Here is a 19,620-nt window from a genome sequence, read left to right as displayed (position 1 = left end):
CCCTCTTGTTCATACCATGCCTTTCTCACCATTAGGTCATGTTATTGGGGTATGTGCAGCCCAGAATCCAGGAAGGGACTGGTCCCAGAAAGATAGTTTGACCCGTTTTGTAATTTGTTTTTTCTAAGCAAACCTAGGGGCAAGACAAATGAAATAATTTTAAACAGGAGACTCCACTGAATAGAAAATTATGTCTTTGTATTGTGTATTTGTTTTTAAGTACTGCAGTGCACACATCACAATGTCCCGACAAGTATTAGGATCTCTTTAAGATTAGAAACAAATCCAGGTTCTGATGCCAGGAAACATGAACCTGTATCCTGCAGTATACAGATTATTAACAATATTATGCAATGGTTGTGGCTGTCATGTTTAAGCCGTGTATTACTAATAAAAATCTAGTAAATAATTACAGATACTGAAAAGTATTAAGCTATTTTTGTAGTAAATACCGTATTTAGAGCAGTCTGTAGTAGGGGCCCTGAGGACTCATTTCCAGAAAGAAGTAGCTCAACTAATGAAGTGGTTGTTTGACATTTTACTTCATTTTGAAGTTGAAATTTTTTGCTTCTTTTTGTTTTTTTGCAAATTGCCAAAACTCTATCTGTGTAATATCATTGAAGTGGTTCTGGTCATCTTACTAAAAACGCATCAATCAAACATTTTTTCTTTTTCTTCTTGCAGAGCCTTCAGTATGAGGCGGGGTGGATGGAGGAAACGAGCTGGCGATCATGATGGCTGGGGGACATGGGTATGTTTAAACCACAAGATTTTCAGGAAAAAGGATATATGCATGTATTAGTTTAAGGAAAAAAGGGGAGATTGAAATTAGGGGTGTGAAAAGTTAAATGTTTAAATCATTTAATGTTTGGTACAGGATGCTGTCCAGCGGGAAAGGAAAGTGGTGTGGCAGGGCAGCGGGAGAGAGGGAGGGAGACGCAAGGAGTAGGAGTGAGGCGTACTAGTACCATAGCCTATGAGGTTAAAGAGGAAAAGGTGGGGGGAGGGGGGTAATAACTCCTCAATTAACAAATTGGCTGCTCGTTTGTAGGTGCTGGGGGAGGGGAAGGGAGCTTGCCACTACCTCCTCTCTTCCCCGTGTTAGAGCTGCTGTGTTAGCAGTTAATCATTTAACTGATATAATTAGAGGAGGTTAAACGGATAATTTTTAAAAATGATACTTACATCCCTAGTTGAAATGTTGGATAGCAAGTGCGAGGGTATACTATATGAATTAATAATTCTTCTCAACTTATGAGAGGCACAGGCTAAAATTTATTTAAAGAACAATCGATTTTTCAGAAGTGCTTGCAAAGTTACCCAAGTAATTGCGCTTCGTTATTAATCTGCATTTCCTGAGTCCCGTTGTAAGTCTAAAGTCTTCTGCAACCTCAAACATCCGCTGTTTAAAATCAGCCCAAAACAATCTAGTGAAATCAGGACTATCCCACTAGCTCCTCACTAGGGGTTAAACTGAGGCTTACGGGGGCTTGTTAGCTTGACTGCCAGAGCTGCTGGGTTCATTTAATGTTAGAACTCAGGGGTTTACATTGCTGTCGCTTGCCCATCAACAAATTTCTGGGTTTTGGTTTCTGTTTATAACTGAAATTAGTGGCAGGGAAAAAGGTAGTGTTGGTGTTCACTCTGAGTCCAGAGCTGCACTGACAAGCTTGTGCTCCACTGACATAGGTGGGTCATCCAGCTTGCAAGAAGCCATGTGATTCAGATCCAGCCTGCAGAATCAAGCCTGTGCTAAAGGAATTAATGTTTGGTCTGTTGCACTCCCCTTCTTCCTGACACCTAGGAGGGGCAATATCTAGACCTATACCATTGACAGTCTTAGAGGTTGATATCTCTCATTGCCTCAGAACAAGAAGTAGAATTTTTGACCTTGGCAAGATTTTCTAGGTCTTTTTGAGTGTTTTTTAAGATTATTTTACTTATAAATTCTTTAGATATGGGCATAGTCATTTAATCATTGATGATAGGAATGAGTGCATGCTAAAGAAATTTGTGGATGACAACAAGTTGGATGAAGTTGCAGACTCTGTGGGAGCAAGTTTGGAATCCAGAATGACCAGGATAAACTGAGAAAATGGTTACACAATCAGATGAGATTCAACAAGGACAAGTGCAGAGTCCTGCACTTGGGACACAATAACTGTATGCATGAATACAGACTGGGGAATGATTAGGTAGGCTGCAGTGCTGCAGAGAAGGATCCTGGGGGTTACAGTAGGCCATAAGCTGAATATGAGCCAACATTGTGCTCCTGTTACAAAAAAACCCAAACAAACCCAAAAACAATAGCATGCTGGGTTATATGAACAGAAGAGTCACTTACAAATCAAAGGAAGCAGTTCTTCTGCTTTGTTCAGCACTGGTGAGGCCTCACCTGGAGTACTGTTTTGGGTCCCATTTTTCAGCAGGATATGGACAGTTTGTAAAGAGACCAATATAGAGGGTTAAAAATTATTAAGGACCTGGGAAGCTAGACTTATGAGCACAGGATTAAAGAACTTTGGTTTTATAGTCTAGAGAAGAGAAGATTATGGGGGGATTTGATAACAGTCTTCAAATACCTGAAGAGCAGTTTATAGAGAGGATAGAAATAGGCTTTTGTCTGTGGCTATAGAGGACATGACTGGGAGCAGTGGCCTCAAGCTGCAGGGGAGGAAATTTAGGTTGGCGATTGGGAGGAGCTTTCTGACTATTAAGGTAGTCAAGCATTGCAACAGGCCACCCAGAGTAGCTGTGGACTTTCTATCCCTGGAAATTTTCAAGAGCAGGTTGGACAGCCAGTTGCCTGTAATGATGTCATCCAGGATGATGTTGCTTTGAGCAGGGGGTAGAACTAGGTGACCTTCTGAGGTCCCTCCCAGGTCTACTTTCCTGTGTTCCTATAACTAAGGCCTTGTTTATCCTATGTAGTTTCACCAGCAGACCTGAAACTGAGCCTGTGCACATGCATGGCTGTTCTGCGATTGCCTTTCTCTGCCAGTAGCATACCCTCCTTCTTTCTCCAAGAAAAAGATGGCTTCTGCTGGCTCCTGCAGTCTCTTTGATAGCTGTTGCTTTCCAGAATATATTTTGTGCCTTGCCAACAAAGCTGACAAACTCAAGTTGAGCTGAATCTTTGATGTCTTCTCTAACAAGGCTGCCATCTAACATTAGAGTATCTTCTGGCAAAAGTTCTCCTTCCCATGTAAACAAGGCCTAAGGAACCTTCATTATACAAGTCTGTACCATAGGACTATTTAACTGTATGTAGGAAAAGAGAATACATGGAGGTCATTGGGTTGAGTCTGCCTTGCCATTGGAACACATAGACCCACAATTATTGTAGGTATTCACTTTGTTTCACTTTATTAATTTGGCTGTACCAGCATTAGTCATTTGAACAATAAGAATATAAAAGAGACAGTATTAATGTTTTATTGGCAGGAGTTAAAAATGGGAGGCTTTAATCATGATTGGAAAAAGCTGTGTGTGAATTTTGCAAGGGCTCCAAACAGATTTCAGGAAGGAATACCAAATGTATACTCACTATTTTTTAAGAAAATATGAAAATGACTCTACTCTTTTAAAAATTAACTTGGGCATAAAAAGTCAAAATCAACAATTTTATATTTAACTATTTATTTCAATCACAGGGAGGGTACATGTCTGCAAAGGTCAAGAAACTAGAGGACCAGTTCTGTTCAGATGCAGTTATTCAACAGCAAAAGGATGGAACTTCAACTAGTATCTTTAGTGGAGTTGCCATCTATGTCAATGGCTTTACAGGTGGGTTTTTCTGTTCTTAAATGGCAGAGTTGATGTACTATTTACACTTAATGCCTATGTATATTAAGTGATGTAAGCAGGGTTTTTTGGAAATGAGCCGTATAGCTGAATAAGAATCCATAGTGGTATGAGTGAAGTTGCTTTGAGATTTATGCTTGAAGTTCAAGTAAGTTTCTATGCAAAGTCATCTTTCCAATGAGTCACAAGTGATGCATAACCATTTTGATTGAAATTTTATATTCTTGGGTCACAGAATACAAGTGGAGTTTTCCCCCACAGAAATTTTTGCAGTTTGTTCTTACAGCTTGAGTTACCAGAATATTCACACTGAGATAATATATTTGCACTTAATTCAGCTAGTTTAATTAACAAAGCTCAAAACTAGATATATTAATCATGTCGGGGTTAATTATTTTGTCTACTTAAAATAACAGATATATTAAATTGATATCTATCAGCTATCAAATCAGAAAGGTTCCTGCCATAAGAGATTGCTCCCCCACTTCCCTATCTTCCAATCAACTGACTTGTGGGATGGCAGAGGATAGCATTCCCCTTGGGGTCTAGGAGGTCTGCATCCCTGAGTACATCTGTCTCCCATCCTGTGCATTCCTACAGGGTGACCTAGAGGGGTGAATGGAGTGGGGGGGCATTTCTCCAGTGGTGAGAACCCTCCCAGAGCCCTGGATACTCCTCAGTCTATGTACTCTTCTGAATCGCCACAGACAGAAACACAGGGTAGGAGGCAGATGCACCCAAGGGTGGAGCTTGGTGTATTGTGAGGGGAAATGCATGATGATTGCTGTGGGCAGTGTTGCATTTGGTTCTTTTGCAAGAGAATTCTCCCTTTCAATGACAACAATCTCTTCTGTCCTGTACTAACTTGAATGGCTGTACATGTCTCAGGTGTTAGGAATACCCAGTCTCCCGCAGTCTTCTGTTCTACTTCCCTTCCTCTCCCTCAGAGTTTATAGGCAAGTAATTTCTCTTACTTCCTGCAGTTAAAACCGTTTTCAGCCAAGGCCGTGCACAGCATTTTGCTTGTCATTTTCTATACGCTAAACAAAAGATGTGTAGAAAATTAACCTTGTGGCATGTTGTGTCTCAGTGCTTTTAAATGAGCAGTCCCGTTTGTGAAATGATCCCTTCATAGATTCAAAAATATTGGGGAAAAAACATTTCAAAGTAATCACTTCCATAAATAACAATTTGCCTACATTTTCTGTGGTTTTGTTGACATGTTTTGAAAAAATTATTTGGCTATCCTAAGTTAATAGATTTTGAAAATAAAATTTTTTCATTTGTGATGTTGGATTTCTAAACATCAGTTGTTAGTGAACTTAACATACAAATGCAGAAATACATTACATATAGTTATTTTTGATTAATCTCACAGATCCTTCAGCTGATGAATTAAGGAGGCTAATGATGTTGCACGGAGGCCAGTATCATGTGTACTATTCCAGATCCAAAACAACGCACATCATTGCCACCAATCTTCCAAATGCCAAAATAAAAGAACTGAAAGGGGAAAAAGTGGTTCGACCAGAATGGATCATCGAAAGGTAAATTTAGACAGACTGTTAACCTGGCACTCGGTGGGTTTCAGAGAAACTTACTAGAAAAACTACTTTGTGTTGCAGATGCAACAAGTGTATAGTTTTACATATGTTTATGTTGAAGTTACCTTGTGGAATAGATACATGTCTGTAAAATGGAGATAATGCTATTTCAGTTCTGTAAGGTTACATGCCCAAAAACCACACAAGATATCTCAGACATAGCAGGAATTTAGGGCTTTGAGTCTCAGGTCTCTTGAGACAATCGTAGTTAAGTAGAATACTGTATTTCTGACGAGGGTTTTAAACCTTTCTGCTTTAGTGCTAGCCAGTAACTATTGGGTGTAAAGAAGAAACTCACCCAGTTGGTAAGTTATTCTGTGATTGTCCGCTACTGGGTTTTTGACAGCTTCCTTTAAGTATCTGGTATTAAGCATAGAGGTCAGTAGTAAATTAGTTCAGTAGTTCTCAGTCTTTTTGGATTTGAGACACCTTTCCACAACTCTTGTGAACTGGGTGGTGCCCAATTGAAAAAAAATAATTTATGTGTTACAGTGCTTACCTCCCATATGCAGAGGGGTCAAGCAGTGGGGTTGGACAGTCAGGGAAGGACAAGCCTGAGCCTGTGCTTACCTGCTTATCCCTTACACCTTACTTATCTTCTCACACCTCAGAAGAACCTTCAAAAGATCTGGCACCATCCTTGCTTGAGAATCATTGGTCTGATCCAGTCTGGCACTTGCTTCTTTTGCTTCTGTGCCACTTCAGGTACTATGCTCACAGTTGGTCTTCCCTTTCTGCAGACCTGAAATCTATAGGAATGTTGCTCTCCTTTAAGGATTGGAAGAGATCTGTTGTTCAGCAAGGGAAAGCGTCAGTTGTGAAAGCATTCTGCTTGATTGGAGCATACATGTCAACATCCTGCGTTCCCTTGCAGTTGAGGATGATTGTCTTCCATGATTGTCTTATCTATGGTTCCAAAGATGATGAGGCCAATCTGGGATTGACAGACTCTGCTCTAACTTGGGCACATGTTTCCATGCGGAGTGGGTGACCCTGGATTCTTGATTCAGACCATGACATGCTGTTTCTGCTGCTTCTGCTTTTCTGTCTGTTGTCATAAGGGTCCAAAGTACTGAAATCCTTGCAGCAGACTCTTCCTCCTTTTGTGGGGGGAAGCAGTCCTGGGTAAGAAATGGTTTCTGAGGTATGGGAAATACTTAGCATTCTCCAGATTCTCACCTTGAATCTGAATTACCAGAGCTGGAGACTGCTCATTAAGAGCTTGTTGATGGAGGACCTTAGTCTTATGAATGTTAAGTGTCAGTCACATTTTCTTGTATGACTTGGTAAAAGCATCAACAATTGCCTGAAGGTCTACTGCTAAGTGAGCACAGACTACAATATCATCAGTATACCAGAGCTCAATGATTGAGGTCAGGGTGATCTTGGTTTTGGCTCTGAGTCAGCTGAGATTAAACAGCTTACCATACATTTCATAGTTTAGCTCCATTCCTGCTGGAAGCTTGTTCATGGTCAGATGTAGCATTGCAGTAAGGAGTATTGAGAAGAAGGTTGGAACAATGATGCAGCTTTGCTTAACTCCCATTAACTACCATATCCTCTTGCCTTTCAAGCCTCATAAGGGGGTCCTCATGGGAGTACAGAAATCCAGTCTTCCTTCCCAGAAACACTTCCTTATACTTCCCCAGGCAGTGGATCTTCAGGGGGCAAATAAATCTGTTCTTTCCATCTCTGACTCAATCAGATGTGAAGGAAGTTTGCTGTCAAGAGGGATCTCCCAGTTGCTGGGGTGTTGATACATTTGATTTCCAGGCTCTCTGTAGGCATTTCTAGACAGTGAAGAATGCTTTTATTGCTCCCTTTTGTGTGGAACTTTGTTGCAGGAAACAGAGGAATGAAGGAAATCTTTACTCCCGTGGATGCACTCTCTGGGATCTGTAAGCAGTAGGGCCATGGGAATGAGAGTGGAAAACCAGTTCCTTCTGCTTTGTAGCCCTTTTGCCGGTTTTTATGGGTGAGGGGAGCTCGCTCTTCCTTATCCTGCCACCCTATGAAGTTTTTTTTTTAACCAACTGCTGTCTGGTCAATCTATTTTGGTCTCACTGGGCTACAAGCCTGGTTTGGTTTGTTGTAACACTGAAAAAACAATTAAACCTTGTTGAGGTTCATAGGTGGAGGGAGTCCTCCCTGCATAGGATCCACAGAAAATGAGAGACACACTTCTTTGGAAATTAAAAAAAAAAAACTAACCATCCTCTGTATTCCTGAGATTCCTCCTTTTGGGTGAAAAGGAGGGGTTGGCAGTGCCTTGGATAGTGGTAGAATGGTTTCCATTTCCCATTTCCACCTTTTCATAGATGTTAAGATAAAAGCCCCAACTCTGTGTACATTGTAAAAACAGTAAAGGCAGCCAGTTGGACTGTACAAGAGGCTCTCCAGTGTGATCATCTTATTTGGGGTGTTTTTTACCTCACTGAAACTGTGGACTCAAGACAGGGTGATAGAAGGCAGTTGATTAGCAGCATATTTTGTGTCCATTGGATAAATGTAGGGGATGTCTCATCAACTTCTTCAGTTTTAGTGTCCTCTCTTCGGGGAGGATATTGAAAAATGTAGAGAGGATACAGAAAAGAATCACAAAAAATGACTAGAAGATGGGAGAAAATGTCTTTGGCAAGAGTTGTGAAGAGCTTCTGTTTTTTAGTTGTGCAAGTAGTTTTCTAAGCAGAAAATCCCAGGTTCTTTAATCTAGCAGAAACACTAACAAGAACCAGTGGTTGAAAGCTGAAGATACTCTAATTTAATTTATAGGCAAGGTGTCTAACATTTCCCTGTATAAGATCCCATGTGCAGTGTCTTAGCTAGCTTGGGAGAAATCTGTGCAATGCATTTCAGGGTTCCAGTTATGCTTATCAGCCCTGTTGATGTCATTGTGTTGGAATTTGTTTTGTTTTTAAACCCTGGGGATCCAAATTGAGCTGAAAACTTAATGATGTTCTTTTAAGAATTCAGAATTAGCAAATATTAAGAGCAAGTTTGCAATGCAATCTTAATTCCTTTCTCTGAGCGTATTCATTACGATGTAGTCTAATTATATGATTAGAAACCATTTTTACGTAGGACAGGTGCCTTATTCACTGAATGCCAGAGTGGGCATACTGGGCTCTTCTGGATTTCTGCCTTTAGAATCAGTTGGCCACCAGTAGCCATTTGGATCGAGGTCTCCACAGGCCTGAGCCAGGCCAGACTAATCTGTAGCCAGACTTAATCTCAGCATTCTGAGGACATTGGATCTCTTCATCTCCACCAAAGAAACAACCTATTTCTGAAGACTAGATACTTGCCATTATGCTACACTTTTTTTTTTTAAATTGTCAAGAAGTTCCAATAGTCGTTCTGGTGTGATGCACCTCATTTCCATGGAGAAACTTGGCTTCTGATTTGTAATTAAGCACTGAGTAAAATATTTGTATAAATAAAATATGATGTACAGTCAAACCAATACATCTTTTGGAGGAGATTGAATATGTTGGAAAAATTTCATTTCTTTGAAGAATCATATGGCAAATGCTAATGCTGACAGCATAATTTACTTGACTTTTCAGAAGACTCCTCAACTGTTAAGGAAAATAATCATGTGGTAAAGAAACTGTTTTGTCATGATTTAAGCATTATAAAATGGTGAACTTGAACAGATGGTCTTTATAGTAAAGAATAGCTAATAGTAGTTTGAAAATAGGTATTGGTACTGGACCAGAGCTGTTACATAGTGTATTAAGATTTGATCCTTTGAGGCAACCAGGCATTCTAGTGGGAATCGAGGATGCAGTTTGTTGGAAGATCAGGCTCTTAATTGGATAAGAAAGTCGATAGCAAGTTGAAGGTTGATAACTTAATTGTTTAGATTAGTAAAATCTTTGGAGATATGAAACAGTCCAAGTACAAGGTACCTGGGCTACAGAGAATAAAGAAAGGCATCATAGCAGATACAATTTAATGTTTAAAACATAAAATAATGCACATGAGCAGAATCCATGAAAATATACCAGTATTTAAAGGAAATTTGTTGTTTGTGGCACAAAGATGTGGAACTTGGTGAATAGTGCAAATTTATTTTACAAACAATTTTTGTTTGGAAGATGTATCATCAGAAGTAGTATAAGGTGGAGGTTTAAAATGTTTTAAATGTGAAGAGATTTTTTTTGTTTCCCCCGGCAATAAAAAGAATCATGGCATCAGAGTTGGTTATAATGTTGAAAATTGATTGCATTTTTTTTATTCAAGTTTGTTAATAAGAGCAAATGGAAACTAAAAGTTGAAGAGAACTCTGTTTTGGATTCTCACTTAATGCTGTTCACTTCTTGACCCAGAGGGTTTGTTGTTGTAAGTGAATGAAATGTCTTTACTTCTTCTACTGCCCTTCTCTCCTCTACAGTACTGAAGGAAAGGTTGACATCGTCCCTAAGCTGATATGATTTTGATGACATTGTGCAAAGTTAATTTAGAAATAATAACATGAAATATGTTTTATGAAGCATATAACCAAGTTCATTGCTCCAGGTGGCCATTGAGGTCCTGTCTACATTTGGAGTTTAAGAAGTTGTACCTGAACATAGTTTGAAACTAGCATGAACTATTGTAGAAATATATAATTTATTCATAAGGTTTTGACCGATGCAACTACTCCAATGGCTGAAATCTCAGTATAAACAAGTTCTCAATTAAGTTCGAATCTGAAACTGGTAGAATAATTTATAGACATTATCTATTGTGGGTTATATAGTGATAAGGAGAAAATTATTTTAGGACTAAATGTCCTATTGCTGCATCACTACTTTCCATACTTGAGAGGCTTACAGTTTTACTTGTGTTATTTTAATTTTCTAGGGTAATTTGTAATCTTCATAAAGAAATGTCATTTAGAGTATATGAATATTTCAATGTTTAATTGAGTTGTTGTCAGAACTTTCCTGTTATAACTGTTGTAATTATAGCATTCCCACAAGAAGCCTTACTAGTTCTCTAAATAAATGCTAACTAGTTAATTTTAAATAATTGGGTAACATAATCTTCCTCTAATTAAAGGAGGAACATAGAGATGAGCTGTGAAAAGTTTGGTTTAAATTACTTGCTTAGCTTCCTTAATTGCAGTGTGACAGCCAATAGGGGCTTTTGTTCTGTTGTCACCTCCCTCTATAGAGTAGAAGTTTGAGCTGTAGAAGAAACAAAACGGTTCTTAAGAAAAAAGCATAGTATAGACAAAGTGTTATCTTTTACATTTGAGAGCTTTTTTAACTTTATCCCAACTACATAGTTGGTCCAGTAAAGGCTGTCATACCAAGAAAACCTTGCCTCGCATAATTTCTGGACCATCATATCTCCAACATCACGCTTGCGCTACTATAAATGTCCTCTTTAAAAACTTTGAATTTAATTCCGTGCCCCAAACTATACATAAATATTCTTTGTTTCACTATAAAACAGACTTGGCTGCTAAAACAACAGCCACACCTACTTTAGAGTTCAGTATGGTATCTGTATGCATTTAGGATAAAGGGTTGTGGTTGGGCAGGAGCACATCACCATCAATAACATAAATGCAGAAGGAAAGATGAAAATGTTGTTGCTGTATCTTTTCTGGATGATATGCTACAGGACTTGAGTTGCCTGAGGAAAACTGCTGATTGTCAAATGCCTGAAAGTACAGTTTTAGCTGCAGGGTGGGTGGAGACAAGGAACAGCAGACATCATACTAAATGGGTTGGGGCATATCTACATAAGAATGTTTGGATAGTTTTTTTTTCTCTTTTTAGTCTCTCCACTGGGTTTCCTCATAGTAGGGGGTAATTGGGTCCTTAGGATTGGAGAAGTTGAGGATATTCTTCAAGGTGAACCAGATCCTAATGAAACTCTTTTTTTTTCTTAGTTTTTACCTGATTTTTGTCTGGAAGGCATCTGTAAGGTGTTTTGATTTAAATGGATCTATCATCAGAGTATTACATTTGTAGAATTTGTGGAGGATCTTGAAAACTGTTATCAAATTACTGCCATTTCATGTAGAGTTTGCACTGGAGAAAGCTAACAGGTTTTACACAGCTAACTATCATGTGTAAGCATCTCTCATTAAGGTAGTTCTATAGCTCTAGTCATCGGGATTTAAAATAACATCCTACCCTATCCAGACATAATTGGGGGTTTTATAACTGGATATGAGTCTGAAAGGTTTTTTTTAATTTGTTTCCATACTAGTCTTCAAAGAAATGATATTTTTCCATATTTTTTGAGCTGTGTTGTATGTTATCAGCATATTTATACCTATTTATTTTGAGATGCTTATTTAAATCCAGTTAATATAAACAAACCATTTTTAATTGAACTGGGATTTTAATAATCTGTTATGTTGTGACTATGCCGTGTTTAAGGTCCAACATTTTTAACTGAATTTGTGTGTATCACATCTATAAGTTACAATGTATTAACTCCTCCTGGTGCCTATTTTAGTTTCTGAACTAGAAGTTATGTATGCATATAAAAAACTGCTCGTGTGTTGCAGTTAAAGCAGTTAAGCAGATTTTTATTGCAACTTTTTTGCTTTCTTTCTGTATTGTAGCTGTGAAAAGTGTGTTTAATCGTGGTTCAGGTACACTTAAGCATTCACATCCTGTGTGCACACTTTCAGGACTCCTTTTTATAGTAATTGTTGACTTGTTGACAATTCAGAAAGTACGAAGCATATTTATCAATTTATTATTGTCCTGAGTTTATTTTTTATTTTATCAAACTGCTTACATTAAAAAAATATATATTTCCTCATTCAGGTGCGATACATTGATTCTTTGTAGGTTCAGATTTCACTGTCCAAATATTTCAGTTGTGCTAAAACTAAGGAGAATTAGAAGCATGTATAGCAAGACAGCCAGCTATAATTACAGAAGTATCAGCAACCTTTTATAAATGAAACACTGTTCATCTCAGAAGTAGCTTTTCTGAAGACTTTGAGTAGTAAAATATTTGTTTGTTTTTGTTTTTTTTTTTTGCTGTTTAGCATAAAAGCTGGACGTCTCCTCTCCCATGTTCCATATCAGCTTTATACCAAGCAGTCAAGTGTTCAGAAAGGTCTCAACTTTAATACCATATGCAAACCTGAAGATGCCATGCCAGGTCCTAGCAATATAGCTAAAGAGCTCAACAACAGGGTGTAAGTATTTCCTATCTGGTAATGTACATTATTCACTTACGTTGTTATGTGTACAACATTTCTGTTTATCCCAAAGCACTTAACCAGGGAGGGTAAGTGTTCACATTTTACAGGTGGGAAGATCTGAGGTATATGTGAAACAGTTTGTCTAAAATCAGAGTTGGTTATTGAGGCCATGTCCCTCTGGATAGCCCATCAAGTGGCTTAGCTCCTGGGCCAGGCTTTTAACTGTGCCAGAGGACGTAGTAGGTGTAACATGTACTGTATGGAAGCAATTGGGTGTGGGACTTGATTTAAGAGAATCTGATCATGGATACTGAATTAGGTATTTTGTTTTAAAAATAGCAAATATTGACAGAGATTTGTTGTGGTAGTTGTTGTACAAATGAAGAAACACTTGCTCCAGTTTTAAAAATTAAGATTAAAATGCTGCAATGCATGGATGTTAGGTTAGGGCTATGAAATTACCAAGTTTCAAGAAAGGATGCAAGTTAATAATAATTAAAAGGCAATAAGCCCTAATGCTGGAAGACTCCACCTATTATTGATAGGAGAGTTTGGAAACAACTTCATCCTCTGGGTATGCTCTTCCATGTGGGGGTGGGGGGTGGGTACCTATTGCATCCTTCTCAGAAGCATCTGGAATTGGCTGTGATCAGAGAGAGATTATTTGGAAGAGCTCAGCTACTGGTCTGATTTGAAAGGATCATCTCTGTGTACCCAGATGATTTGTTTCCCTCGAGGGAGTGTCAACACATAGGATTGTGTTTGTACCTGGTAGAAAAAACAAATATTCCTACAGAATGCTCATGCTAACCATTTCTTTTACTCTTATGTTCAACTGTAGGGGATTATTTAACTCTACCTTGGATCAGTATATTGTATTGGTGGTAATGGGGATGAGAAGATTAATTAGACTTTCATAAATAAGTCTTTCTAATATAACCAGTATCCATTTAAAAACTTACTCTATGTGATGACTTCAAATTGGTACCAGTGGGAGAAAGCTTTATAATCTCATAGCTGTTCCAAAATATTGTTGTTCTGTTTTATATAGTTTATAATTACAGTAATCTTAGGTGAACTGTTATCAAAGTTAATTGGTTTGTTGGTTTTATTTGCACGTTAGCTAGGTAATTTATAACCAACCATTTTTTGTGCATTTGTTTAAATTGCTTTCTTTGGGAGTAGGTAGATTTTCCTGTAAACTGAGAATCCACTTAGCTCTTAATGTTTAATGTTAATGCCATTTGTGTTGTTGATATGGATCTAGTGTAAACTACTTGAGGTAGTAGTTTTTTGTTTTCACAATATCCAGGTAAAAGTAAATTGCTAATGTGCTTGTGTTACAATACTCATTCTTTTAAACATCACTATGGTGTAGATTCTGTTGTTCATATACACCAGTGAAAATAAATTCATGGATATATTTGATGTAACCACCTGGGACATGCTTCCTTGGAGTTTAAATTCAACATGCCATACTAAGACCTTTTGCAAAAAGTAGAAATATTTTTTGGTAAGAGTTTTTTAAGATCTCTGTTTTTCAGGCTGAAAATGTAATTAGAAATAAAAATGAAGTTTTTTCCTTCCAGTAGTTTTGACACTTAGTAATAAAAGAAGATCAAGGAATTGTTATATTAAAAAAAGTCAGAATTATTTTAATGCCTGTGCTATTGGGGGTCAGGTTGGGAATCTTATTGGAAATCTAGGGAAGTTCCCTTTATAATAAGAGTTTGAAAAAGGTCATTTTTTGATTAAATTCCCACCCACATTTATTCTGTAACAAATCTGTAGAAAGTTGAGTAGAGATAATGGAGATCAGTAGGACATTCTGAAATCATCGTTCAAACCACTGGATGATATTATCTTCATCTGCTAAAACAAGGATGACCAACTTGTGGTATGGGCAGTGTATATGGAAATGTGGCAGATCAGGTGGGGGACAGGCAACACCACTGCAAATAGGGTAGGAAGCAGAACAAAGAGCAGCAGATCAGGCAAGGGAAGGCGCCTGAAACGGCACTTGGGCAGAATATGGGGCTGATTTGTAGCATGCCTCGGAAAAGGTTGACTTCTCCTATCCTAAAAGAACTATCAGAAGTTTGCATCTGACTACTAAAAATGCTTAATTTTTGTTTTCTGTATAGATTGATATTTATAATGACTTGCTAATGACTTCAAATCTTTGTTTAGGTAAAATTATTAAATACTGTTTTCTTGCTTGTTTTAGAAACCATTTAATAAAACAGTGTGAGACTGAAAATGACATCAAAGGCAATGGAATTGATAGCTGGAATGAAGAGGAGGAGGAAGACAGTAAGGATTTGGGAATTGTGGAATTGGAACAGGTCTTTCCTGTTAGGACACACAATGGAGTTCAGCATCACAGAGACAGCACTGCCATTTTTAACGGACACACCCTCAATTCTACCAGTGCCTTAAAGACACAGGATTGCTTGGTGCCCTCTGGCAACAGTGTTGCAAGCAGGTTCTCTCCAGGCCCCCTGCAGGAGGAGGGGAAGACTGAAAAAGGCATCATTGACTTTAGAGACTGCACTATGCAGCAGTTGCAGCAAAGCAACAAAAACACAGATCTTTTATGGAATCCACATAGGACTATGAGTAATTCATTCTCATCTTCATCTTTGCACAGTAATACTAAATTAAATGGTGCTCACCACTCCACTGTTCAGGGGCCTTCAAGCACAAAAAGCACTTCTTCAGTACCTACTCCTAGCAAGGCAGCTTCATCACCAGTGTCCAAACCTTCAGACTGCAATTTTATTTCTGACTTTTACTCTCGTTCAAGACTGCATCACATATCCACATGGAAGAGTGAATTGACAGAGTTTGTCAACAACCTGCAGAGAAAAAACAATGGTGTCTTTCCAGGAAGTGAAAAGTTAAAAAAATTGAAAACAGGCAGGTCTACACTTAAAACTGATACAGGTAGATACTTGTTTAAAATGGTTTATTTAACTGGGTTCCCTTGTTTTCACATTAAGCATCTGATCAATCTTAAACACAAAGCTTTCATTGTTAAGAAGGCTCCCAGGCAATATGGGATAGCAGCATGGTTATGAGGAGTCAAATACCTGCTTTTTGCAGCTTTTATTATTAAAATTAAATGCCCCTTAATATGACACTCATTTCAACACAGATTTATTTCTGCAGAATTTTAATTTTTTTAGATACCGCCAAGCAATTTTGAGGGGAAAAATGATTTTGAGTTGTGTACATGCAAGATTTTTTTTTGAGATTTTAAAGGGCCAAATACAAAGTGTCTTACTGCTCTGTATTAGTTCCAAGTGAAAATTTTCCACAGTATATGGAAATGTACTGAGGTCAAAATGAGTCTGTTAGCTAGAATACTTTTGGATCTCTTCACATTAGAAGGAGTCTTGTACAATAATTCTCCATGTCTTGGCACTAAACGGTAATTGTCTCTGGAAGTATTGCACTGCCAAACTGAAAGTACTTGTGTAAATATTTGTGTAATGAGTGGGATTTTAATATTTAAGTATAGTAGTGAATTATATATTTTATGTCCTTGACAATATCTCCTGCAACAGGGGTCTCCAACTTCGATGTGGCTGGGGGTTGCACTTTGCATAGTCTGCACACTGTGGGGACAGCCTCCACTCTTCACCCTTGCTCCTTGCACATGTGCTGTGTCACTAGCGTGTAGATGCCCCAGTTTATTCCCTGCTGCACAGCTGCTGGAGAAGCTACTTCCAGGTCCTGCAGGCTGCCAGTTGGACAGCCCTGTCTTAGAAGCTTAAGCACTATTCAGCCTGTTTGACTTTTTGTGAGTCTGCCTTCTATTCCTAGAGAGTCTTGCTTCTTTAAGTTGCCAGTGTCCTTTTATATATATCCCTTTTTTGTACAAGTAGGGTAAACATAATTTTCTTTAAAAAGACTACAGGTAGTGAATGACTGACTGTCTTGAAATAGGGCATTAAAAATGAAGTGTTTTAGTCATTTATGTGACATACTTTTTCGCTATGGAATTCTAGGCATTGTACACACATGTGATTTGCCCCAGTTACAGTTGTGACCAGCAAATAATATTGGTTCAAACTTCTGGTAATATTTATTAAAAATCACAACTTGATCTAGTGCAGCTTATCTTTGCCTCAAGCATAGGTAAACTGCATCTTGTATATTACATTTTAAAGCTGTTTTGCTTGTCTGTGCTAGATGCTTCATAAAATATAGCAATGTCATTGACCATAAAATGCTAACTGACCAGAGGTTTTCAAATCACTTGACGTGTGTGGTGTGAACTGAGGAAAAAAATTGGAAGTGATGTTAAAAAAAATTGTATTTTCTGATTTGTGCACAAAACCCAGAGAGTACTCCAACATAGTTTGAATTGTAACATAGTGAATATTAAGACCTACTGTATTTACTTGAGTATAAGATGGGGGTTTTCCCCCTAGTCAACTTGAGGGGGGTGGGAAGGAGTGGGTGACGCCTCTTGTCTGGCATTCACATGCAAGGAAACCTCACAAAAATATCATTTAACTGCTGCCAAAAGCAGTATGCGCTCAGTAATGGAAACCAACTATCAAGTTGATTTAAATGCAGCCAACACTGAACATGTCTATGAAACACATAGACTTTATGGGGCAAACATACTAATAGCAACCTATCACAAGAATAGGCTAGTGTAACCCATCTGAATAAGATTTATGGTAGTGGTCATTGCACTCAGTCCGCTTCAGTGCCAAGTCTTTTTAAGTCAGGGTGAGCTACTACATTGAATACATTTTTGCTTCCTCTTCACTCCCACAAGTGAGCTGTGCCTTTCTTTCCCATTTCTGAGTCCTGATTTTTGACTGGCCTTAAATGCCTGGTAGATGTCATTGAATGGGGCCCCAAACAGCTTACCCAGAATCTATCTCTCAGCCTGTTGCATATGAGTAGTTGTGGCCCTGTACTCCTTGAAGTGGAGCCAGACCAAGTTGCCCTGTACCACATCTGTATATACATTTTTGGAGGATCCCAGGACTTGTGACAAGAACGCCTGTTTCCAGTCATGAGCAGGGTGGCTAATTATCACATTGTTCTGTGTTTTTGTTGTTGTTGTTGGGGGGGAGGGAGTACACACATCTGAAGTACCCACGTACTGAATAGTGCTGATCTATGAGGTCACCATGGCTTGAAATGCTTTTGACTGGTGGAGCCTAGCCCAGTGAACTATATGGAAAATCATGAGCCTTTTGGGTTTGGACTAATGACACTAAGATGTGGGGAGAAGTGAGCACACTAGAAGAGAGGGACAGGCTACAACTAGATCTCGACAGGTTACAAAGGTGGGTGGATGAGAATAGGATGGGTTTCATTACGAACAAGTGCAAGGTATTGCATCTGGGGAGGAAGAACCAGCAGCATACTACAGGCTGGGGAGCTCCCTTCTGGTCAGCACAGAGGCAGAGAAAGATCTTGGAATCACTATTGATTCCAAGATGAACATGGGCTGCCAATGTGGGGACGCAGTCAGGAAAGCTAACTGCACTTTGTCATGCATCCATAGATGCGTCACGAGCAGGTCCAAGGAGGTGATCCTCCTCCTGTATGTGACATTAGTCAGGCCACAGTTGGAGTACCACGTCCAGTTCTGGGCACCGCACTTCAGGAGGGATGTGGACAGCATTGAGAGGGTCCAGAGGAGGGCCACTTACATCATTAGGGGGCAGCAGGGCAGGCCCTACGAGGAGAGGCTACGATACCTGAACCTGTTCAGCCTCCACAAAATAAGGCTGAGAGGGGATCTGGTGGCCGCCTATAAACTTGCCAAGGGGGACCAGCAGGCGTTGGGAGAGTCCCTGTTTCCCCGAGCACTACTGGGGGTAACAAGGAACAATGGCCATAAGTTGACTGAGAGTAGATTCAGGGTAGATATCAGGAGGCACTACTTTACAGTCAGGGCAGCTAGGAGATGGAACTGAATTCCAAGGGAAGTGGTGCTTGTCCCTACCCTTGGGGTCTTCAAAAGGAGGCTTGGCCCCAGCATCCTTTCCTGCCCATGGCAGGGAGTTGGACTAGATGACCTGCTTAGGTCCCTTCTGACCCTACCAACTATGAAACTATAATGTTATGCATAGTTTGTACTATATACAAGTACGTACAGAAGTGCTGCTTAAAAGTGTGTTTATGGAGTACCCAAGCTAAAACTTGCAGCAGTTTCAAAAGAGGTAAACTGCAGCAGTTCTGGATGAACTAAGTCTATGGGTAACTAGTAATTTCTCAAATGCGGGTTATTACAGGTATGTTTATTTCTAGGTCACTGTTTTCAAATTTGCTTCTCACTTCCATATGCTTAGGGAGAGCAGGGTCTGATAGTAATGAGGGCAGGATAAAGAAACTGGGGGCAGGGGAGGAGGGCAAAGGGCAAGGGTGCTACCTAACCCCCCTCCCCCCCAACTTGTTTTCTGTGCTGTAGCAGTGGGAGGGGGACAAATTCAAGGCAGACCTCCAATAATTAGTTTCTATAACTGGAAACTTATAACACATTTATAAATCATAGAGGTAGTCTGCATTTGAGTATGGTAGTTGTTAATTTATGTTGTTATGTACTGAAAACACTTATCATACCAAGGTAATAAATATTAATTTGGGAAACAAAATGGGTAATAAGAGGTGTAATACTTCACTTTAGTAGATGTGTCACTTTGTCTTTAAACTTACCAGGCTGTTGTTTCCAGTGCTTCTATATTGCATTTGATATTCTGTAGTGTATTGCACTTCTTCACTTCTCCCTTCAAACAATTCTAATAATGAACTTTTGGTAGAGGTAGTAACAGGAACTTCTTTTTGTTGCTTTCCTTGTTTTGGAGTTGGAAACATTTTACTATCAGTCTTTGACTCATATGAATGCTGTAAAATATGTAAATTTTAGGGATCAAGTTTTCTATTAATATGTCTTCATACTAGGTAATGTGTCTGTCTTGAATTCAGCCAAGCCACAGAGCTGTATAATGCACGTGGATATGGATTGCTTCTTTGTATCCGTGGGTATCCGAAATAGGCCAGATCTCAAAGGTC

General features: G+C 39.0%; 1 protein-coding gene across 3 annotated transcripts in view; it reads left to right on the top strand.

The window, feature by feature from the left end:
- Positions 1-684: 684 nt before the first annotated feature.
- The window catches only part of REV1 (REV1, DNA directed polymerase), a 57,060-nt gene continuing 38,124 nt past the window's right edge, over positions 685-19,620 (top strand). For 2 of the 3 annotated variants that reach the window (XM_019529494.1, XM_019529493.1), the window contains exons 1-6: positions 685-751; positions 3,654-3,786; positions 5,183-5,351; positions 12,415-12,567; positions 14,801-15,519; positions 19,510-19,617. In XM_019529494.1, the coding sequence (XP_019385039.1) occupies positions 695-751; positions 3,654-3,786; positions 5,183-5,351; positions 12,415-12,567; positions 14,801-15,519; positions 19,510-19,617 (1,339 nt within the window). In that variant the 5' untranslated portion in view covers positions 685-694. The remainder of the gene's footprint in view (positions 752-3,653; positions 3,787-5,182; positions 5,352-12,414; positions 12,568-14,800; positions 15,520-19,509; positions 19,618-19,620) is intronic. The other variant, XM_019529495.1, reaches the window with a different exon arrangement.

Source organism: Crocodylus porosus, unplaced genomic scaffold (assembly GCF_001723895.1).
Source record: "Crocodylus porosus isolate Cpor-Errol unplaced genomic scaffold, CroPor_comp1, whole genome shotgun sequence".
Lineage (NCBI taxonomy): Eukaryota > Metazoa > Chordata > Crocodylia > Crocodylidae > Crocodylus > Crocodylus porosus.
Note: the sequence above shows the minus strand (reverse complement) of the source record. Positions and strands in the feature narration are given on the sequence as shown.